Source organism: Anastrepha obliqua, chromosome 2 (assembly GCF_027943255.1).
Source record: "Anastrepha obliqua isolate idAnaObli1 chromosome 2, idAnaObli1_1.0, whole genome shotgun sequence".
Taxonomy (NCBI): domain Eukaryota; kingdom Metazoa; phylum Arthropoda; class Insecta; order Diptera; family Tephritidae; genus Anastrepha; species Anastrepha obliqua.
In genome coordinates, this window is record NC_072893.1 from 65,956,957 (window position 1) to 65,981,058 (window position 24,102).

Consider the following 24,102-nt stretch of genomic DNA (forward strand, 5'->3'; position numbering starts at 1 on the left):
CGAACAATCCGTAGACCTTTCCCCGTAGCAATGTTGAAGTGTTCGAATTGTGAATAAGTAAAATTGCCGTTATTGGCAGAGAACACACTATTAAAGCAGGAACTATATTATTAAACGGCCGCCTTAGAGTCCCAAAAAAGCGGTTTGGTATGCTTTGTGGAACTGTGGAATAACTAGACCATATTTTTTTTTAAATCGTCGAGGACAAGCAATTTCTTTGGACGGTGTCTCTTATCGACCCATACAGAACGATTATTTTTGCCAATATTGAGAGAACATACTTTCTTCTGTGTGCAACATATGGCTTCAGCAAGATGGCGCCACGCCGCACGCGGCCAAAGAGACCATGTAGATACTGCGTGATTTCTTCCCTAAAAAACTCATAAGTCGTTTCGGTAACATATTCGGGCCACTCAGGCCGCCCGTTCTTCATTTATTTATTTATTAAGCCAATGAATATAATAGATTTCCAAAGGCTAAGTGGACACATTTTAAGATTAGTAGGCATTAAAAACGAAAGTACCTAGAATTAAACTATTTATTATATTGCAAATATACAAAAATTTAAATAGGTGATCTTTTCAAAATGAAAAATCTATCTCAACACATTTAGAGATTTTATCAAACTCAATTTTTCTCCTTGTTCACTCCTCTCGGGAGCATAGGGCCTCGACAAACCTCAGTCTTGCGTTAGTTTCGTTCATCTGTTTTTGATTTCTGACAGGATAGGTGATTGCCGCCCACCTGTCTTTGCTTAAGAACAACGCCTTCTTACTGATTTGAGCGCCATCTGTGTTCCAAATTTTTCTGGCAGAAGGATCACACAGATGGTTGAGGATTTCGCTAAATCGGTTGCCCGCTTCCTCTTGCTGGCGCCACTGATGCAATGTGTAACTGTTTTTGCTTGTTTTAGCAGCCGCAATGCACATAATGCGCTGACTATTGTGCGGGCTAAGGATGGAATGGATAAGGTTTTGGGTTTGAGGAATGACATTTTTAGAAACAGGGGAAAAAAGAAAATTTGTAACAGTGCGAGGGCCGTACTTTCCGTGGGATTCATACCCACAACGTCTGAGATGGTGGTGCACTTACGCTAAACTACAGAGGCCGCTAAAACTCAATTAAGGCTCGAGTAATAGAAGCATAAAGAGATTTTGAGAAACCAATAAGATTCGACTTATGGACTTTTTTTTGTGAGCTACCTCAAAAGTAAAGTATGTGAACTAGCAACCAACTCAGCACGAAAAGAAAATATCGTTCTCGTGGTTAATGACATCTCGACAGCACTTCTCCAGCTGGTGGCATGGACGACAGAGGCCAGATTCGAAGAGTGTAATCAACGTAACAATCAACATTTAAAGCAAATAGTATAATAATAATAATACAAAAAAAATCCGCAGTTGCTTTCTTTGTAATAGTTATTGAACTAAACTTTTAGCATTAGTTATTATTTTATTTTGTTGGTGCGTGACTACCATTCGGAATTCACAGAATCTTGATGAAACAACAAAATGAAGAAAAACATTTTTCTAATAGCGGTCGCCCCTCGGCAGGCAATGGCAAACCTCCGAGTGTATTTCTGCCATAAAAAAGCTCCTCATAAAAAATATCTGCCGTTCGGAGTCGGCTTGAAACTGTACGTCCCTCCATTTGTGGAACAACATCAAGACGCACCCCACAAATAGGAGGAGGAGCTCGGCCAAGCACCCAAAAAGGGTGTACGCGCCAAATATATATAAATATATTATATAATTATTTTTTAATTTGCTTTTAATTTGGACACTATCATAAATTTTTTTTTATCTTTGTTTACTTGTGGACTGGAGTATAATAAGAATTAAAATGAAGAAATTAAAAAAGTATATAATTCTAATTTTTGGATTAAATACATGTAGAAAATTTTGTGTGAAAAATATTTCATAACTTTTTTTTAATTCTTTAGATACACTTAATTAGTTACTTAAGAAAAAAAGTAAGTTCGACAAAAACATGAACGTTTTTTGTACGCTAAAGGCCAAGGTGTTCTTGTCTTATTTATTTATTGAGAACTGAAGCTATGCTCAGTAATTCCTCCACATTTCACAATGTCATTCCCATGACTTTTCGAGTTAGGTTGGGCTCGGTTGAAGCGGTTGTCCTGTGGGACACACTCAGGCTCATGGCCCATTGTGATGCCGAGTGTGTGCTTTTCAAAATTTTCAGAATATCTCTGATTTCTGCAGAACTGAGATCTTCCAAGCGCAGTAGGTGCGAGATTGTCTCTTCCCCGACCTCCTCTAGACAACTTCTACAGAAGTCATGTGTTTGCACGCCCGTCCTTTGGGCCTGTCTACCTATAAGACAGTGCCCCGTTATGAATGAAATCAGTGTGCTAGGACTGTGTTTATTTTGGCTTAGCAGAGATTCTGTGCGTTTAGCATTTAGTGTCGGCCACAGTTGACGGGCGATTTTGCAGGTGGTTTCATTACGCCATCTTTCGTTTGCTTTCCACGATTTCCTCAAGCATGAGTAGCTTATATGTTTGTAAGAGTATCCCTATGTCATTGGCTATGTACTCATCGGTCAATTTGGTACCGGGTCTCGCTAGTTCATCGGCTCTACACTTTTTGAGTTACATAATAAAAAAAGAAAACTATCGGAGAGTGGCGTTTTTCATAATTATCGAAAACCGACATATTTTCCTAAAAATTTTAATATCTTTCCAATTTGTTTTCTTAAAATTTTTTAAAATTATTAAAATGTTGACAAACCATAAAATATTTTACTTTAAAAATTTTGTAGCAAAATTTCCTATATTAAATAAATCTCAAATTAGAATTTTTTTTAATATTTCCAGTTTATTTTTCATTATACTTACGCAAAAATCCCACCCGATAACTTTTAAAAGATTGGTAAAAGACTTGGGCGACTTGATAAAGAATCGCTCACCTTTACTTTACTTTTTTTTCTGTCTGATATTTACCTGTGCCGCCTACGGTTAGAAAATTGCCATCGAGCTTTCATGGGAAAAATGCGTTTTTCCGTAAATTTACTCATGTTTTAATTTCCCTTTACAAATTCCTATAAAATTAAACCCTTTAATTATTTTTTATTAAACAAAATTTAACTATTTTTATTGGAACACTGAAAATTAGTTCTTAATCAAGTTTTATTTTGGGTTTTAGCAGAAAATTTTGCGACTGTTATTTGTTGTTTAAAGTTGTTCCCATTATTTGGTGCTATATTAAATTAAATTAAAATCAAATATTGCATCTTTTAGGTTTATGAGCAGCGAATTTAACGAATTTCTACTCATTTCTGATTTGGACTGACTACTGACTTTGGACTTTAAACCACTGGTAATCCTGCAGTGAAATCGTAATTTATTGAATCGTAGGATGGTTTGAGTTAAAGTTAACTGAGGTGAACTCGAAGCTATGAAAATGGCCCTAAGCAGAAGTGGATTTCATGGCAATTTGTGTGTATTGCCGCATGACCTTATCCGCGGATTGGGCAACACACTCTTAAACTCCAGTTGTCAGCGCTTCCGTTTAGCGCTTTCACATTTTACAGAATGTTATTTCATAAATAAATAAGTAAGATTCATATTTTTATTGAATTTTTTACAATTACGATTTTGAATATCTGTACCTGCAAAAAAATATTTCCCTAAAAATATTGATTTTCTGTGCCAACGCGTGTTTTGATTATGAAATTATTCTTATTAAAGAAAAATTTAGTTTATTTTGAAAGAAATTTATTGACTTTTATTTAATATAATTGAATTTAGAAATTACTTATGGAAAAGTTAAGTGGGTTCAGCTATTCAGGCATCGATATTGATCATCCATCATTTCCTTATTAGTCTGCTTATCAATTTGTACTCACTATTACGCGGTCTAGCTTGACAGCTCAGATTGCTCATGGACTCGTTGTTGGTCTTCTAGTTGGTGGTGGTCTCCTTGTAGGTGGGGTTCTTGTAGGTGGGGGTCTTCTAGTTGGAGTTGGTCTCCTTGTTGGTGGGGGCCTCCTAGTTGGACGATAGTCCCCATCAGGTGGCTGTGCTTGAACCATAACTATGGCTATCACAAGCACAACTCCAAAAACTGGAATTTATAGGGAAGTTAGTGAGTATATCGGATAATTCAAGTAAAGAACTTACGGAACGTCAAGAAGTGCCTTGGCAACATGTTTTCGTTGCTTTGTTTTAAGATCTGGTGATGTTGACTGTGAGTAAGAAAATCAACTGATGACTCTACAACAGTTTGAACCGGTTTTTATAGTCGCGTGAACTTCAGGGATTGAATGGTGTCTGGCACGTGTTTTATATTGTAACAATGGGAATTGTCTCGAGCAGTTTATTGATTGTTCAATTGTAATAAAAAAAACACATTTTTTTCAAGCCTGACAATGATTTGGGTAAAAATTATTGTTCCAATTTAAATGATTTTAATATTTTAAATTTTTTTTATCGGTTTCTTAGTTTGTGACGACAAATATTATACACAAATTTTATTTATTTCATTGGTATGTCTTACTGATTATTTGTTAATAATTATTGGCTTTTAAGGCACCAATTCAAATATTGTAATAATTATAGTTATTTTAATATTTTGCAAGATTTTTAGTGTTAAATAAATTTAAATGAAAGTTGATTTTTAAGTATTTACATGCAATAACATGGCCCTATTATAATCAAAGAGTCAGAAGATTTGGCAATTTGTTTGTTACTCATCTAATTTCAATAATTTCCTTATCCTATTCTAAAGAAAGGTGACCCTATAAACTGGCTCAACTATCGAGAGATCAACCTTATCTCCACCCCGTATAAAATTCCATCCTATCTTCTATGCGATAAATTTAAACTAAACGAATCCCCAACTGGGCTGTGCCAGTGCGATTTCAGACTTGTTCGCTCCACCGTCGACCAAATATTCACACTACGGCAGATCCTGAAGAAGACCCATAAGAACCAAGTCAATATGCACCACCTACTGTTCGACTACAACGCAGCCTTTGACAGCCCGATTCGCGACCAACTACATCGCATAATGTCTGTGTTCGGTAACTCTGCCAAGCTGATACGGCTGAGCAGAATGACGTTGAGCACCTTCAGAGAAGGTGAGCCATTGTCATGCAATCGCTTATACTTTGTTGTGGAGAGTGTGGATCACAGAACGGGGGTAGAACGTAACGGAACTTTTTTATATAAAAGTGTCCAGCTCCTTGCGCACGCTGATGATGTCGATCCCATCGTTCCTACCAAGCGGAATGTTGCCGCCGGTTTTAAGGCTATTGAAAAAAAATCCGCACGATTGTGTCTGATGGTAAACGAGGGTACAGCCAAGTATATACTGGCATCCTACAGGGAGTCGCGGTGTTTTAAATCACAGATCAAAGTTAACAACTATAAATTCGATGTGGTCAAGGACTTCATTTAACTTGGTTCCGCTACTACCAGCAGCAAATCAAGCGAACTCAAATCAGCCTTGAAATCACGGATGATTCTTGTCAACAAGTACTACCCTGAACTAAGTGTGAAATGGAGTAGTAGAACCCTCTCTCGACGAATGAAAATAACACTCTGCGTGACACTCTTCATCCCGGTGCAACTGTATGGCATGGAAGCCTGGACAGTCAAACAGTCAGATACACCCGCTCTTATGGAAGGAACAGCTCCAGCGAGGAAGGTGTTTGAGATGCTAAATAGCTGACTTTATTTGAGAGCAAGCAGCTCGGTAACGGGTTATTACGGCCAATTAAGTAAATAATTTTTTACGAACCCCTTTTTAACCTTTGTGCAAATTAAAAAAAAAAATCAATAAATTTTCATAGAAGTTTCATACTTTCTCACCTCAATTTACAATTCCGAGTATGCAGTTTTATAGGCTAGGAAATTTCGTAAGCCCTTATATCCTTTATAGCCCTTGAAAGTACACATTTCAAATAGTTCACGAATCACATTAGGTTTTGAGGTTTTTTTCTTTGCTGACGGAGTTTGATAGTTTCTTAGATAAAAAAAAAAATGTCGAGCATTCGACGCAAAAATTTACCATCTGGCCGTTCAAAAATGTTTAAAGTATATTAAATTTTTAACGGAAAACAAATTTTCAAGCCACTATATACAAGAATAATATCGCGCGAATATCAAAATGTTCTGAGTGAGTTCAAGGTAGAATATGTTAATCATTTCAATGGGAAAGACAGATGGCGCCTAGCAGCATTAGAAGACAGAAATGTCAATAACAGCCCTCGTATTAGAGAAATTAATAATATTAATAAATTCTTTACTATTAAGGCAGCATATTTCAGAAGAATCTAAGCAAGGTATGTAGGTGCAAAAATGAATTGGTTGAAGTACCCGTCTGACTCTCCCCAAGTAGCACCAAAGCTCAGATATCTACAACCAACCAGAGCTGTAAGGAGAAGATTTATAGGACTTAGATTGGAGCGTTGCCACAGTCTGTCGATGAAAGGAGCACCCAGGTGTGACCTTAATCGTTTAATAAGACTTAAAATGAAGAAATTAAAAAAAATGTATAATTCTAATTTTGAGATCAATGAGATCAACATTTAAAATTATGTTATAGAGTGTTTTAAAATGAACAATTTTTCATAATTTTTTTTTTAATCGATATTGATCATCCATCATTTCCTTATTAGTCGTCTTCACATTTCTCAGGACGTGCACCGATTTTAAGATTACCGCAACGTCTCTGCCTTACAATTGACCAGTCTGTGTGAAAAAAGTAATGAAAATTAAGTTAATAAAAGAATTAAATAATGAAAATCTCCCTATCAATTTGTACTCACTATTACGCGGTCTAGTTTGACAGTTCAGATTGCGTAATGCACACCTATTAGCCACTTGTCGGCAGAGTCTGCCATTTCGACTACGCACGCACAATGACGGACCGGCAGTGGTGCATTTTAACGGTTCCTTAGTACATGGACGAGGTCTTGGCGGTGTTACTGCTCGTGGTCTCCTTGTTGGTCTTCTAGGTGGGGGTCTCCTAGTTGGTGGAGTTCTTGTAGGTGGGGGTCTTCTAGTTGGTCTCCCAGTTGGGTATGGCCTCCTTGTAGGTGGGGGTCTTCTAGTTGGAGGTGGTCTCCTCGTTGGTGGGGGCCTCCTAGTTGGACGAACACCTGATGTGTCCACATCAGGTGGCTGCGCTTGAACCATAACTATGGCTATCACAAGCACAACTCCAAAAACTGGAATTTATAGGGGAGTTAGTGAGTATATCGGATAATTCAAGTAAAGAACTTACGGAACGTCAAGAAGTGCCTTGGCAACATGTTTTCGTTGCTTTGTTTTAAGATCTGGTGATATTGACTGTGAGTAAGAAAATCAACTGATGACTCTACAACAGTTTGAACCGAGTTTTATAGTCGCGTGAACATCAGGGATTGAATGGTGTCTGGCAAGTATTTTGTATTGTAACAATAGGATTGTGAGAAAGAGTTGTCTGGAACAGTGTATTGATGGTTTAATTGTAACCGAAAAGAAAGCTTTCTTTTCAAGCCAGACAATGATTTTGGATGAAAATTATTGTTAAAATTCAAATGATTTTAATATTTTCCTTTTTTTATCGTTTTCTTAGTTTGTGACAACAAATATTATTCAAAAATTTTATTTATTTCATTGGTAGGCCTTACTGATTATTTATTAATAATTATTGGTTTTTAAGGCACTTATTCAAATAACTGGTTGTTTTAATATTTTGCAAGATTTTTAGTGTTAAATAAATTTAAATGAAAGTTGTTTTTTCAAGTATTTACATGTAATACCTAAGGCACTATTATAATCAAAGAGTCACAAGTTTCGGCAATTTGTTTGTTACTCATCTAATTTCAATAATTTCCTTATCCTATCCTAAAGAAAGGTGACCCTATAAACTGCCTCAACTATCGAGAGATCAACCTTATCTCCACCCCGTATAAAATTCCATCCTATCTTCTATGCGATAAATTTAAACTAAACGAATCCCCAATTGGGCTGTGCCAGTGCGGTTTCAGACTTGTCCGCTCCACCGTCGACCAAATATTCACACTACGGCAGATCCTGAAGAAGACCCATAAGAACCAAGTCAATATGCACCACCTACTGTTCGACTACAACGCAGCCTTTGACAGCCCGATTCGCGACCAACTACATCGCATAATGTCTGAGTTCGGCATCCCTGCTAAGCTGATACAGCTGAGCAGAATGACGTTGAGCACCTTCAGAGAAGGTGAGCTTTTGTCATGCAATCGCTTATACTTTGTTGTGGAGAGTGTGGATCACAGAACGGGGGTAGAACGTAACGGAACTTTTTATATAAAAGTGTCCAGCTCCTTGCGTCTGCTGGTGATGTCGACATCATGGTGAGCGCACAATTGTATCTGATGCTAAACGGGGGTACAACCAAGTAGATACTGTCATCCTACAGGTAGTCGCGGCGTCTTGAATCATAGATCAAAGTTAACAACTATAAATTCGATGTGGTCAAGGACTTCATTTAACTTGGTTCCGCTACTACCAGCAACAAATCAAATAGTGCAGGCGCTAAAGTACACTGAGTATGCAAAATGTGAGGACCGCATTCTATAAATAGTTTTGAACTCAGAAAAGCTTGCAGATTATGATTCTGGATGTTGCCGGGAGATTTGATGGTCCATTTTTTTTTTTTACCCCACCCCCTTAGTGTTCAAGTAAATGGACTGAACAAGTGCTTTGAAATCATTTCAATGATTGTTTTAGTGATAAAATTCAATTATTTCTTATGATTAAAGATAATTTTAGTTAGTCAATAAAAAAAAAAATAAAAAATAAAACACATATTTTTGATAGAAAATGATTTAATAAGAAAAAGAATATTTTAACATAAGTCATACAAAAAAATGCAAATAATTAATCTCTTTTATTTTGGAAGTTATTATTAATACACTTGCACAACGAAATACAATATAGTTGTAACTTTTTGCAAGAACAAGCCTTTGTTTGACAATTAGATGTAATGGTCGCTTCGTCAATTGTCGTGGATACAATTTACCATCTTTTTTTTTCATAGCCTAATAAGGTGTAATCAATAGGCTGTAGTACTGTTTGGTCAGAATTTATCCATATATATGTTTGTACTGAAACTCTTAACAAATGTAAATGTAGAGCATCTGATATGCAAATTACTTTTAATAAATTTAAGCCGAAGCCGATATTTTGACAAATTAATTTATAGCGAAGTTCACCAGCAGTTAATGTTTTTTTGAGAAAAGATAGGTGCACATGGTTTCTAATTCTGACTGTTCGACTATTAGGTATGGATTTCCTAAATGCCTAAGACCATTTTGCACAAAACCCAACGATGCAGCTTTTAAACTATTTTTTTTTTTAGCCCAATCTGCTAGTCGAATCGCAACCACTTAGAGAGTGTAATGCTGGCAAAATACAAGAAATGTTTTCGCCAAGGGATTGAGCAGCTAAATGACACCCTGAAATGTATTTTTTCTTATAAGAACCTTCAAACCATAGACCTTTATTCATTGAAATCATTATTATCTATAGCTCCATGAATAAATAACGACGAATCTCGAACTATATTTTTAGGAATAAGTAATTTTCTGTCTATATCTTCACACACAATTGACGTTAGTACTTCTTTATCGATGTTTTTTAATGCTTTGTAATTAATGCAATGACCAAATTTATTCATCATATTGATTAAATTCTTCGATCGACTCAAATGATGAATAGATTGAGCTAAGTCTGGAGTCGGTTTCTCCGTAATCGTGAAGTATGTATATATCATGAAACACTGATAACGCTCGTCGATTGTAATTTTCACTTAATTTTTTATTTTAAGCACTTGCATAAAAATTTGCCAATTATTCGGTAAATGATTTTTCTTTAAAAATTGTTCAATTAAAGTTTCATCACATAAAAACCCATTTGGTATTACTTCAGTAGTTAATATTTCTTTACGAAGATGTTTTGCCACTTGAACAATGGAGTTTGTTGAAGTTACGGTACGAATATGTTCAATGACTTGATCCAGTGATATGTTACCCATAAACAGTAATGATGATTTCGATCGATCATTTGGATATGAAAATAAAACGTTTTCACCATACTTATCTATTAGTAGTGATTTAATATCACGATTTTCTACAACTGCATCTTCTATGTCAGTGAGTTCAGCTAGTCGCTTAGCTAATGATGACACTTCAAAAGAGTGAGTTGTTAATTTAAGTTTTATTTCATTAATCAGCTTCTTAAATGCCTCTATAAGAATGTCATGTGGTATTTTATTTGGAGGTCTACCTGATGGAGTTGCTGAGTTTCTTGGTAGTCGTAGATAATCACGATAACAGTGTTTATGATACCTTACTTCCATTGCAAATAAATCGGCTGGATGTTCGCAAGTGTCAATTTGTGTAAAAACATCATCTTGCCTTTTTCGGGCAGTATTTAAGATTTGTTCCGCAGCTGACATTTCGGAGCACAAATAAAGTGTTTTGTTTTTATTTCTTGTTTGTTTACCCCAGATTAAACATTTTAGGTCTTTATTAAATTTTAAATTTGTTCTTGATGACCTTCGAGTGCCTTGAGTCCTGACACAATAGCTTCTGCAGAGCAGGTAGAAATAGAAACATTCTCCTGCTTTTGTAGTGCCAAATCTCGACGTCTTATCTTCTCTTCGCTAATATAACTTGCCATACAAGTTCGATGCCAAGTACATTTGTATTCAGTAAAGTCTGCATTATTTTTCATTTTCTCACTAACGTCATCTTTTCTCCGATCTGCTGCTTTCTGAATATTTATAAATGATTGTGGTTTTGGATTCATCACTAAATTACCCGTTTCATCACAAAACAAACACGAAATTTCGTATAGTTTTCGTTTCTTTATATTTATCACTTCTAAAGACATTGTCCATGTGTTTATTTAAACAAAACACTAATAAAACACTGAATTATAAGAAAACTTAGCTAAAATAATTATGTGATTACGAAAAAATAAACCATCATGCGCCACGAAATATTTTCTTCTGACTAATACGAGTGCTATGACGCAATAACGCTTGGACAAGGTGAAGGGCGGGGGAAAGAGAAGGCACCATCACAGCTGCCGGCAACATGTTTTGTTTTTGTGTAGGGTCTCAAGTAAAAGAATTTCAGCATTGTTGCCGGTCCTCACACTTTGCATACTCAATGTCCTTTAGCGCCTGCACTATACTTGAATACTAAGGGGGTGGGGGGAAAAAAATGGACCATTAAATCTCCCGGCAACATCCAGAATCATAATCTGCAAGCTTTTCTGAGTTTAAAACTATTTACAGAATGCGGTCCTCACATTTTGCACACTCAACTCCATACAGCCCCCGCTCTAAAACGAAATCAAATCAGCTTTGAAATCACGTATGATTCTTGTCAGCAAATACTACCCTGAACTAAGTGTGAAATGGAGTAGTAAAACCCTCTCTCGACGAATGAAAACAACACTCTGCGTGACACTCTTCATCCCGGTGCAACTGTATGGCATGGAAGCCTGGACAGTCAAACAGTCAGATACACCCGCTCTTATGGAAGGAACAGCTCCAGCGAGGAAGGTGTTTGAGATGCTAAATAGCTGACTTTAAGACTCAAGCAACTCGGTAATGGGTTATTATGGCAAATTAAGTAAATCATTTTTTACGAACCCCTTTTTAACCTTTGTGCAAATTAAAAAAAATCAATAAATATTCATAGAAGTTTCATACTTTCTCACCTCAATTTATAAAACAATACCGAGCATGCAGTTTTATAGGCTAGGAAATTTCGTAAACCCTTATATCCTTTATAGCCCTTGAAAGTACACATTTCAAATAGTTCACGAATCACATTAGGTTTTGAGATTTTTTTCTTTGCTGACGGAGTTTGATAGGTTCTTAGATAAAAAAAAAAATATGTCGAGCATTCGACGCAAAAATTTACCATCTGGCCGTTCAAAAATGTTTAAAGTATATTAAATTTTTAACGGAAAATAAATTTTCAAGCCACTATATACAAGAATAATATCGCGCGAATATCAAAATGTTCTGAGTGAGTTCAAGGTAGAATATGTTAATCATTTCAATGGGAAAGACAGATGGCGCCTAGCAGCATTAGAAGACAGAAATGTCAATAACAGCCCTCGTATTAGAGAAATTAATAATATTAATAAATTCTTTACTATTAAGGCAGCATATTTCAGAAGAATCTAAGCAAGGTATGTAGGTGCAAAAATGAATTGGTTGAAGTACCCGTCTGACTCTCCCCAAGTAGCACCAAAGCTCAGATATCTACAACCAACCAGAGCTGTAAGGAGAAGATTTATAGGACTTAGATTGGAGCGTTGCCACAGTCTGTCGATGAAAGGAGCACCCAGGTGTGACCTTAATCGTTTAATAAGACTTAAAATGAAGAAATTAAAAAAAAATGTATAATTCTAATTTTGAGATCAATGAGATCAACATTTAAAATTATGTTATAGAGTGTTTTAAAATGAACAATTTTTCATAATTTTTTTTTTAATTTTTTTGATAAAATTTATTTAAGAAAAATCTAATTTTGAAAAAACTTATATTTTTTTGTTCAATATTTTTGAGAAACGGTTTGTATTTGTAGGCTCGAGTAGAACAAGAATTTTTTTGTCATTTTTAAAGCCATTGAAGGCCAAGGTGTTCTTGTTTTATGTACTTATTGAGAGCTGAAGCTATGCTCAGCAATTCGTCCACATTTTACAATGGGATTCCCATGACTTTTCGGGTTAGCTAGTCAAAAGTAAGAAAATTATCTGAGAGTGGCATTTTCCGTAATTATAGAAAACCGACATATATTCCCAAAAATGTTTAACAAAAATTTTAAAATTGTTCCAATTCTTTTTTTTTTTTATTTGGGTTGGGTTGGGCGACTGTTATTTGTTGTTAAAAGTTGTTCCCATTATTTGGTGCTATATTAAATTAAATCAAAATCAAAAATTGCATCTTTTAGGTTTATTAGCAGCGAATTTAACGAATTTCTACTTATTTTTGATTTGGACTGAGTACTGACTTTGGACTTTAAACAACTGGTAATCCTGTTGTGAAATCGTAATTTATTGAATCGTAGGATGGTTTGAGTTAAAGTTAACTGAGGCGAACTTGAAGCTATGAAAATGACCCTAAGCAGAAGTGGATTTCATGGCAATTTGTGTGTATTGCCGCATGACCTTATCCGTGGATTGGGCAACACACTCTTAAAATCCAGTTGTCAGCGATTCCGTTTAGCACTTTCACATTTTACAGAATGTTGTTTCATAAATAAATAAGTAAGATTCAAATTTTTATTGAAGTTTTTACAATTACGATTTTGAATATCTGTACCTGCAAAAAAATATTTCCCTAAAAATATTGATTTTTTGTGCCAACGAGTGTTTTGATTATGAAATTATTCTTATTAAAGAAAAATTTAGTTTATTTTGAAAGAAATTTATTGACTTTTATTTAATATAATCTAATTTGGAAATTACTTATGGAAAAGTTAAGTGGGTTCAGCTATTCAGGCATCGATATTGATCATCCATCATTTCCTTATTAGTCGTCTTCACATTCCTCAGGACGTGCACCGATTTTAAGATTACCGCAACGTCTCTGCCTTACAATTGACCAGTCTGTGTGAAAAAAGTAATGAAAATTAAGTTAATAAAATAATTAAATAATGAAAATCTGCTTATGAATTTGTACTCACTATTACGCGGTCTAGTTTGACAGTTCAGATTGCGTAATGCACACCTATTAGCCACTCGTCGGCAGAGTCTGCCATTTCGACTACGCACGCACAATGACGGACCGGCAGTGGTGCATTTTAACGGTTCCTTAGTACATGGACGAGGTCTCGGCGGTGTTACTGCTCGTGGTCTCCTTGTTGGTCTTCTAGTTGGTCTCTCAGTTGGGGGTGGCCTCCTTGTAGGTGGGGGTCTCCTAGTTGGTCTGTCAGTTGGGGGTGGCCTCCTTGTAGGTGGGGGTCTTCTAGTTGGTCTATCAGTTGGGTATGGCCTCCTTGTAGGTGGGGGTCTTCTAGTTGGGGGTGGTCTCCTCGTTGGTGGGGGCCTCCTAGTTGGACGAACACCTGATGTGTCCACATCAGGTGGCTGCGCTTGAACCATAACTATGGTTATCACCAGCACAACTCCAAAAACTGGAATTAATAGGGAAGTTAGTGAGTATATCGGATAATTCAAGTAAAGAACTCACGGAACGTCAAGAAGTGCCTTGGCAACATGTTTTCGTTGCTTTGTTTTAAGATCTGGTGATGTTGACTGTGAGTAAGAAAATCAACTGATGACTCTACAACAGTTTGAACCGAGTTTTATAGTCGCGTGAACATCAGGGATTGAATGGTGTCTGGCACGTATTTTGTATTGTAACAATAGGATTGTGAGAAAGAGTTGTCTGGAACAGTGTATTGATGGTTTAATTGTAACCGAAAAGAAAGCTTTCTTTTCAAGCCAGACAATGATTTTGGGTGAAAATTATTGTTCAAATTTAAATCATTTTAATGTTTTAAATTCTTTTTTCTTATCGTTTTCTTAGTTTGTGACTACAAATATTATACACAAATTCTATTTCTTTCATTGGTAGGCCTTACTGATTATTTATTAATAATTATTGGCTTTTAAGGCACCAACTCAAATAATTTGGCTATTTTAATATTTTGCTATATTTTTTGTATTAAATAAATTTAAATGAAAGTTGTTTTTTCAAATATTTACATGTAATTACTATGGCCCTATTATTATCAAAGAGTCATAAGTTTCGGCAATTTGTTTCTTACTTATTTAATTTCAATAACTTTTTTATCCTATCCTAAGAAACGGTTACCCCATAAACTGCCTCAACTATCGACAGATCAGCCTTTTCTCCATCGCCTATAAAATTCCATTCTTCCTGCTATTCGATAAATTGAAACCTAACGCCCGAACTTTAATTGGGCTGTACCAGTGCGGTTTTAGATCTGCTCGCTCCATCGTCGACCAAATATTCCCACTGCTGTAGATCCTGGAGAAGACTCATAAGAACCAAGTCAACATGCACCACCTACTTTTCGACTACAACGCAGCCTTTAATAGCCCAATTCGCACGCTGATGATGTCGATACCATCGTTCCTACCAAGCGGGATGTTGCTGCCGTTTTTATGGCTATTGAAAAAGAGTCCGCACGATTGTGTCTGACGGTAGACGAGCTTGTACCAGCAATGCTGGCCTCCTGCAGGGAGTCATGGCGTCTTGAACCACAGATCGTAGTTAACAATTATAAATTCGATGTGGTCAGGTGTTTCATTTAATTTGTTTCCACGATCTTGCAGGCTTGGAAACTACTTAGAGAATATGGGAGCGAGAAAGATATTAACATTTCTTTCCGAGAGTCAAGCACCGATCAAGGTTCTGGCAACTCCATGGGATAGATCAAAACTAATCAAGCCCTGTAAAAAAAAATATCAAATCTCTTGGGAATGCATGTAACATTTCTCTGATCTGGGTTCCAGGTCATATGAGCATAGGGAGAAATTAAGTTGCTGATGAGCCAAGAAGAGGTCGACTAAATTAGTCTCAGAGGTCTGCTGCTCGGTCATAGCCATCCTCCTTACATACAACTTAGTTGAGCGTGCGAGGTGTGTACAAAAAGTATCGCGAACTTTGTGATTTTTCAAAAATTATTTATTTATTCATTAATATCTATTTCGCCCCCTTCAAAGTAATCCTCATGAGATATTATGCACTTGTGTCAACGTTTTTTTCAATCTTCGAAGCTCTTGAAAAAATCATAATTTTTTATCAATCGTAGCATAGCATCGTCCTTTCATGGGCTTCTTCAGTTTCGGAAACAAGAAAAAATCACAGGGGCCAGATCTAGGGAATACGGTGGCTGTGGCGTTGTTTTTGGAAAAAAAGTCGCCCACAAGCATGTCCGATGTGTGAGCAGGGGCGTTCTCGTGATGCAAGAGCCAATTTTTGTTTTTCCACAAATCCGGGCGTTTCTGGCGGATTGCTTCGTGCAAATTGGGCATAACTTGAAGGTAATATTCCTTATTGACCGTTTTACCGTATGGCAAGAGCTCATGATGCACAACGCCAATGCAATCGAAGAAAACGGTAAGCAAAACTTTTACATTCGACCGAACTTGGCGCGCTTTTTACGGTCTTGGCTCGTGCGGCAGCTTCCATCGAGATGATTGAGCTCTGGTTTCCATATCATAGCCATAAACCCAGGATTTGTCACCAGTTATGACCCTCTTTTTTATATGTAAGAAACTATTAAACTCCGTCAGGAAAGAAAAAAATTCTCAACACCTAATGTGATTCGTGAGCTATTTGAAATTTTTAATATATTTTCTAGGGCTAGAAAGGATATAAGGGCTTACGAAATTTCATAGCCTATAAAACTGCATACTCGGAATTGTTTTATAAATTGAGGTGAGCAAGTATGAAACTTCTATGAAAATTTATTGACTTTTTTTTAATTTGCACAAAGCTTAAAACATTTGCACAAAGGTTAATTTCCCGTAATAACCCGTTACCGAATACCTTCCTCTTGAAAAAAGTCAAGTCTATTTTGTTTACACCTTTCCCTGTTTCTTCAGCTTTTGGATTTCCACCGGACACGAGGACGTTCTCTTCGCCGTCGACCGCTAATTACCATCTCAAACACCTTCCTCGCTGGAGCTGTTTCTTCCATAAGGACGATATGACCCAGCCACTTTAGTCGCTACAGGATGACTCGTTTGACTATGCCAATATCTCCGTAAAGCTCTGACAGCCGGTTCGAACCTATTGCGAAGTACTTAACCTCGAAAACTCCAATAACGGCTGCCAGGGCAGAGTGTTGTTTTCGTTCGCCGTGAGAGGGTTTTAGTACTCGATTGCGAACTTAGCTCAAAGTAGCACTTGTTGGCAAAAATCATCCGTGATTTCAAGGTGGTGCATGTTGACTTGGTTCTTATGAGTCTTCTCCAGGATCTGCAGCAGTGGGAATATTTGGTCGACGATGGAGCGAGCAGATCTAAAACCGCACTGGTACAGCCCAATTAAAGTTCGGGCGTTAGGTTTCAATTTATCGAATAGCAGGAAGAATGGAATTTTATAGGCGATGGAGAAAAGGCTGATCTGTCGATAGTTGAGGCAGTTTATGGGGTAACCGTTTCTTAGGATAGGATAAAAAAGTTATTGAAATTAAATAAGTAAGAAACAAATTGCCGAAACTTATGACTCTTTGATAATAATAGGGCCATAGTAATTACATGTAAATATTTGAAAAAACAACTTTCATTTAAATTTATTTAATACAAAAAATATAGCAAAATATTAAAATAGCCAAATTATTTGAGTTGGTGCCTTAAAAGCCAATAATTATTAATAAATAATCAGTAAGGCCTACCAATGAAAGAAATAGAATTTGTGTATAATATTTGTCGTCACAAACTAAGAAAACGATAAGAAAAAAGAATTTAAAACATTAAAATGATTTAAATTTGAACAATAATTCTCACCCAAAATCATTGTCTGGCTTGAAAAGAAAGCTTTCTTTTCGGTTACAATTAAACCATCAATACACTGCTCCAGTCAACTCTTTCTCACAATCCTATTGTTACAATACAAAATACGTGCCAGACACCATTCAATCCCTGATGTTCACGCGACTATAAAACTCGGTTCAAACTGTTGTAGAGTCATCAGTTGATTTTCTTACTCACAGTCAACATCACCAGATCTTAAAACAAAGCAACGAAAACATGTTGCCAAGGCACTTCTTGACGTTCCGTGAGTTCTTTACTTGAATTATCCGATATACTCACTAACTTCCCTATTAATTCCAGTTTTTGGAGTTGTGCTGGTAATAACCATAGTTATGGTTCAAGCGCAGCCACCTGATGTGGACACATCAGGTGTTCGTCCAACTAGGAGGCCCCCACCAACGAGGAGACCACCCCCAACTAGAAGACCCCCACCTACAAGGAGGCCATACCCAACTGATAGACCAACTAGAAGACCCCCACCTACAAGGAGGCCACCCCCAACTGACAGACCAACTAGGAGACCCCCACCTACAAGGAGGCCACCCCCAACTGAGAGACCAACTAGAAGACCAACAAGGAGACCACGAGCAGTAACACCGCCGAGACCTCGTCCATGTACTAAGGAACCGTTAAAATGCACCACTGCCGGTCCGTCATTGTGCGTGCGTAGTCGAAATGGCAGACTCTGCCGACGAGTGGCTAATAGGTGTGCATTACGCAATCTGAACTGTCAAACTAGACCGCGTAATAGTGAGTACAAATTGATAAGCAGATTTTCATTATTTAATTCTTTTATTAACTTAATTTTCATTACTTTTTTCACACAGACTGGTCAATTGTAAGGCAGAGACGTTGCGGTAATCTTAAAATCGGTGCACGTCCTGAGGAATGTGAAGACGACTAATAAGGAAATGATGGATGATCAATATCGATGCCTGAATAGCTGAACCCACTTAACTTTTCCATAAGTAATTTCCAAATTAGATTATATTAAATAAAAGTCAATAAATTTCTTTCAAAATAAACTAAATTTTTCTTTAATAAGAATAATTTCATAATCAAAACACGCGTTGGCACAGAAAATCAATATTTTTAGGGAAATATTTTTTTGCAGGTACAGATATTCAAAATCGTAATTGTAAAAACTTCAATAAAAATTTGAATCTTATTTATTTATTTATGAAATAACATTCTGTAAAATGTGAAAGCGCTAAAGGAAGCTCTGAAAACTGGAGTTTAAGAGTGTGTTGCCCAATCCACAAATAAGGTGATGCTGCAATATACACAAATTGCCATGAAATCCACTTCTGCTTAGGGCCATTTTCATAGCTTCGAGTTCATCTCAGTTAACTTTAACTCAAACTCCTACGACTCAATAAATTGCGATTTCACAGCAGGATTACCAGTTGTTTAAAGTCCAAAGTCAGTACTCAGTCCAAGTCAGAAATGAGTAGAAATTCGTTAAATTCTCTGCCCATAAACTTAAAAGATGCAATTTTTGATTTTAATATAATTCAATATAGCACCAAATAATGGGAACAACTTTTAACAACAAATAACAGTCGCCCATTGGCAAAAATTTTCTCCCAAACCCCAAAATAAAAATTGATTAAGAATTAATTTTGAATGTTCCAATAAAAATAGTTAAATTTTGTTTAATAAAAAATAATTAAAGGTTTTAATTTTATGGGAATTTATAAAGGGAAGTTAAAACAGGGGTAAGTTTATGGAAGACGCATTTTTCCCATGGAAGCTCGATGGCAATTTTCAAAGCGTAGGCGGCACGGGTAAATATCAAACAAAAAAATAAAATAAAGGTGAGCGATTCTATATCGAGTCACCCAAGTTTTTTACCAATGTTTTAAAAGTTAACGGGTGGGATTATTACTTAAGCAAATAGACTGGAAAAATTAAAAAAAAATATAATTTCCAGGTTTATTCGAAATAGGAAAAACCGATAATTTTTAGAATTTGGTGATATTATGGCCCTTCCGAAGAGCTCTTTCCGTCAAAACACGCTAAACAAATTCACACCACTTTTCTTGTCATTGCCCTCTTAATGTCCGGCAGTGGTTTTGAATGTTCAAATGTGGAGCGATGCAAAACTATTTATTAAAATTATCATTAAAAAGTTAACACTTATCGATGAAAACTAATTAAGCAGGGCGATGTGGCCCGAGATCGATAACGTAAATTTGCCAAGCTGTTTTTATGTATCAATAGAGAAACTTTATGCAATAAAAAATCTATTTGAGAAGGAATATTCCTGCCCCTTGAGTTTTCGCTTATAGAGATTTTACTGTATGTTAATATGTTTACATCAATAAATTGGCGTTCTGCCGAAAGTCGATACCAGAGCGAGCAAATTTATATCCGATCAAGGACTGTAAATTGGGCAAAATTTGCTAGCAAATATGAGAGGAAAACGCCACAGCTTGAAACGAGGTAGCGGATGTTTGGAATTTCCAAAGCATTCAGAAAATATTGCCCATTGTATTTAAAGTTCAGAGAGGATATTCAAAGAATAGAGCAAGATAGGTTGGCAGAGATTTCATGGCCACACTGCGAATTTTCCTGATATGGTATAAATCTCAGCCCAAAAATTTACCATCTATATCCGACAAGGATGTACACAATGAATCATCAATGATACCTCTGCCGACCATATGCCGACGCTATGAATTTTGACCCACCGAAGTAAAAATGGTGCATGACTACCACTCGGAAATGCCCAGGTTCGGAACCCTGGGCACTAGGCACATTGATAGAAAAGGTTTTTTAAAAGCCATCGCTTCTCGGCAAGCTTTGGCAACCCTCAAGGTATATTTCTGCCAATTAGGATCGGAAGTCCGATGAGGCATTGATTCAATCTTGTGAGTGCTCAATAACTCGCTTGTGTGAGCCGAAACATAAGAGCTCGCTTTGTCTTGGTGAAGAATGACTCGTCTTCTGCCTGTCTGATAACTTCTGCCAAACAAACACTAAAAATTGATTGCGTTACATTTCTATGGTTGCGACATCAACAAAGAACACTGAACAGGGTCGATTGATGTTTTATTTCCGATTCATACGCATAAATCCAAGATTTATCACCTGTCATGGTGCTTGAACCACTGCGGCCGAATTTCTTCAACATTTCTTTATAGCAATCGACACGAGTCCTTTTCGGGCTGCTGTCAAATTATGCGTCAAATAAGAGAGGAACAATATTGGAAGTTCAAATCCATGTATGGAATTGTATTATAGAATTGAATGTTTTTTTATATATATATATTATTTGGGTGGTGATCCGTAACCAGTCCCATCAGTGCTCATAGCTCACTCCTTCTCTGTCGCCGAAGGAAATTTTGCTACCACCCTGTCAGAGTTTTTCAGTTTAACTCTTTTGCAGCTGTCATTATCCTCTCAGGAGCTTTATTAATGAAGTATTTAATTTACCTGACTGAACCTGCTATACTAGCCTGTAAATTTTATTTTATGATTTAAATTCATCAGCCCAGTCGTTGCCTTGAACCCCACAGTGTTCCAGCTTGCACAACTTGTATGACTCCCGCGATTTAAAAAAATATGATCCACTCAAGTGAAGAGGTGACACGCATGTTCTCTTAAGACAATCATCTAACATAATTTCCTCTTTGTTCCTGGATAGCGCAGGTGGCATTTAGCGGTCTTAGTAATTTAGGCCGAGCCTACTACTGGTGCTAGAACAACTAACATAAAAGAATATAAAAGTGATGCAAATACGAATGTAAATATTGATTTTATTAAAGGACAATAGTTAAGTTGAGCATAAAGTACTTAGCTATTAGGATTTCTTTCATTATAATAGATATAATAAATGAATATTGGCCTACACTGCCGCACTTTATATTCCATATAAGTTTTGAAATGATTTTTATAGACTTGAAGTAATTTGCAATATATATCCATTTATCGACCACAACCTGGGGGATGAGTTATTAAAATAGTTGACTTGGTTGTTATTTGCACTTTTTTTGGAGGAGTCCGAGTTGTTGGTTTTGGTCTTGGAAAGAAAATTCTTGCTGGCCTATGAGGTGGAAGTATTCCTTGCCTACGCCTCCTTACCAAAATTGCGATGGGTGATGCGCCAGCTTGAGCCATCTCCAAATGGACAAGCAGCACTGAGAGGAAGACTGAAAGAAAATTTACTAGAAACTTATTCAATTTTCATGCACAGTAATTTTACTTACCCAATACGAAAATATGCTTGGACAGCATGACTAATTGAAGTGCTTTGATATCAAAATATTCTTTATAAGCGTCTGATGTTAATGCACTACTAAAATGTAAACCGCAGTTTTATTGTGTTTTATATAGGAAGTACTAAAATTGTATAGTATTATCTGAATTGCTTGTTTAATTTAAAAAATGCATACAGCTGTGGACATTGAAATATGAGCAGGTAGGAGGTATGCACTTAAAGCGCAATTGGGTGCGGCAGGTATAGGTAGCAGCGAAAATTACTGCATTTTGTTATCAGTGGTGAATTTGTGTTCATGTTTAAGAATTTTAGAAGTGATACAATAGAAATTAGTACCATTTCATACTACAGAGAGGAAAATTTCATCGTCTGAGAGCGTAGTGCAATCCTTGCATACTTTCATTAAAAATCTTTTAATAGTTGGCACATAAACTTGGAACAGAACCCAATAGAGGAAAGCCGGTGAATAGAACTATAACTTCAAAGATTAGCACAAAACTGCGTTAGCTGTTGGAAGGGAATACATGGAAAGCGTCTTACCGCGAGGGTGGTACGATGAAAATTGCCCACAAAAAAGGCAACTTTTCACAACACAAACGCGCCAAAACTGCCAACCGCAGGTTAAAGAACATTAAAATTCTACCCAACTACGTTAAAAGGAAAGATTTTTCCTAAACGAGTCGAAATTTAACCTTTTTGATTCTAAAGAGATGTCGTACATAAAAAGAATAGCAAAGGTGAGGTGTGCTCGGTCTGAGACACGGCAAAGGAGGAAGTTGAGTGGTTTCATTACCATGATCCCCGACAGCTGACACTGCAACAGAGTTCTCTAAAAGGAACACCATTGCCAAGGGAGTTTATGCATGACTATCATTCAGAATGGCTCCTGTTCAAAACCGAATGTTAGCATGAGACCCCAAGTTATAGAAAAAAATAATGTTTCAAGGTGCGGCCGCCCTTCGCTAGGTATTGGCAAACCTCCGGGTATATTTCTGTCAAATTAGGGCCGTAAGTCCGATGAGCCATTGATCCAATCTTGTTAGTGCTCAAGAACTCTCTTGTGTGAGCCGAAACATGAGAGCTCGCTTTGCCTTGGTGAAGGATGACTCGTCTTCGGCGCGTGGTTATCCTCAATTACCTGAAAACTTCTGCCAAACAAACAATAAAAACTGTTTGCGGTAACTCTCTGTAGTGGCACGGTTGCGACATCAACAAAGAACACTGAACAGAGTCGATTGATGTTTTGCTTCCGATTCATACGCATAAGTCCAAGATTTATCACCTGTCATGGTGCTTGAACCACTGCGGCCGAATTTCTCCAACATTTTTTTCCTCCAATCGGCACGAGTCCTTTTCGGGCTGGTGTCAAATTATGCGTGAAATAAGAGTGAAACAATATTGGGAGTTCAAAACTGAAAATGGAAATGTAGTATATAATTGAAAGTCCTGTGAGGGTGGTTTATATATGTATATGTGTATAGTGATCCGTAATCAGTCTTATCAGTGCTCATAACTCATTCCTTCTCTGTCGCCGAAGTAAATTTTGCTACCACCCTGTCAGGGCTTCTCAGTATGGCTGTTTTGCAGCTAAAAGTATCCAGCACCAACAGCTTTCAGCAGCTTTTTTAAGGAAGTATTTGATTTACCCAACTTAACCCACTATACTTGATGGTAAATTGACTACGGTCCCATTTAACGCTCTAAAGAACTGCAGTTTGCCAATTCATTCGTCAGTTCGTTGCTTTGAGCACTACAGTGTTCTGGCATCCACATAAGCAACTGAGCTCAGCCTCCATTTACATAACTGAAGTATATTCGAAGATATGTAAGCGGTTTCTAGGACCTTTAGAGCAGCTTGGCTGCCACTCCCCGCCTTGTGACTCTGGGGATTAATAAAAATATGATCCTCTCAAGTGAAGAGGTGACACGTATGCCCTCTTAAGCCAATCATCTAACATAATTTCCTCTTTGTTCCTGGATCACGCAATTGGCACTTAGCGGTCTTAGTAATTTAGGCCGAGCCTACTACTGGTGCTTATTCTAGCTTATTCTACCATAAAAGAATATAAAAGAGATGCAAGTACGAATGCAAATATTGATTTTATTAAAGAACAATAGTTAAGTTTGGCATAAAGTAATTGTTATTAGGATTTCTCTTATACACTGCCGCACTTTATATTCCATATAAGTTTTGAAATGATTTTTATAGACTTGAAGTAATTTGTCCATTTATCAACCACAACCTGGGGGATGAGTTATTAGAAAAGTTTACTTGGTTATTATTTGCCCCTTTTTTGGAGGAGTCCGAATTGTTGGTTTTGGTCTTGGAAAGAAAATTCTTCCTGGCCTA

The 24,102-nt window shown here is 36.8% G+C and overlaps 2 protein-coding genes and 1 long non-coding RNA gene across 3 annotated transcripts in view; 1 reads left to right on the top strand and 2 right to left on the bottom strand.

The window, feature by feature from the left end:
* LOC129238179 (uncharacterized) overlaps positions 1–24,102 on the bottom strand; it is a 91,876-nt gene that overhangs the window by 39,996 nt on the left and 27,778 nt on the right. The window lies entirely within an intron of this gene.
* LOC129237665 (uncharacterized) lies at positions 13,425–14,274 on the bottom strand. Its single transcript, XM_054872542.1, has 3 exons — positions 14,211–14,274; positions 13,705–14,154; positions 13,425–13,627 (listed from the first exon to the last, which is right to left on the bottom strand). The coding sequence occupies exons 1-3, from the start codon at positions 14,236–14,238 to the stop codon at positions 13,551–13,553; spliced, it is 555 nt and encodes a 184-aa protein (XP_054728517.1). The 5' UTR covers positions 14,239–14,274; the 3' UTR covers positions 13,425–13,550.
* Positions 17,867–18,560, top strand: LOC129237667 (uncharacterized). Its single transcript, XR_008581767.1, has 2 exons — positions 17,867–18,280; positions 18,358–18,560. It is a non-coding gene; the product is annotated as an uncharacterized LOC129237667 (long non-coding RNA).

Bases quoted from the DNA above. Each gene is read 5' to 3' on its own strand.
- LOC129237665 (XM_054872542.1), bottom strand. From the start codon at position 14,238: ATGTTGCCAAGGCACTTCTTGACGTTCC. The intron at 14,155-14,210 runs GTGAGTTCTTTA...TATTAATTCCAG, and splicing joins AAGGCACTTCTTGACGTTCC to TTTTTGGAGTTGTGCTGGTG. The intron at 13,628-13,704 runs GTGAGTACAAAT...TTTTTCACACAG, and splicing joins TCAAACTAGACCGCGTAATA to ACTGGTCAATTGTAAGGCAG.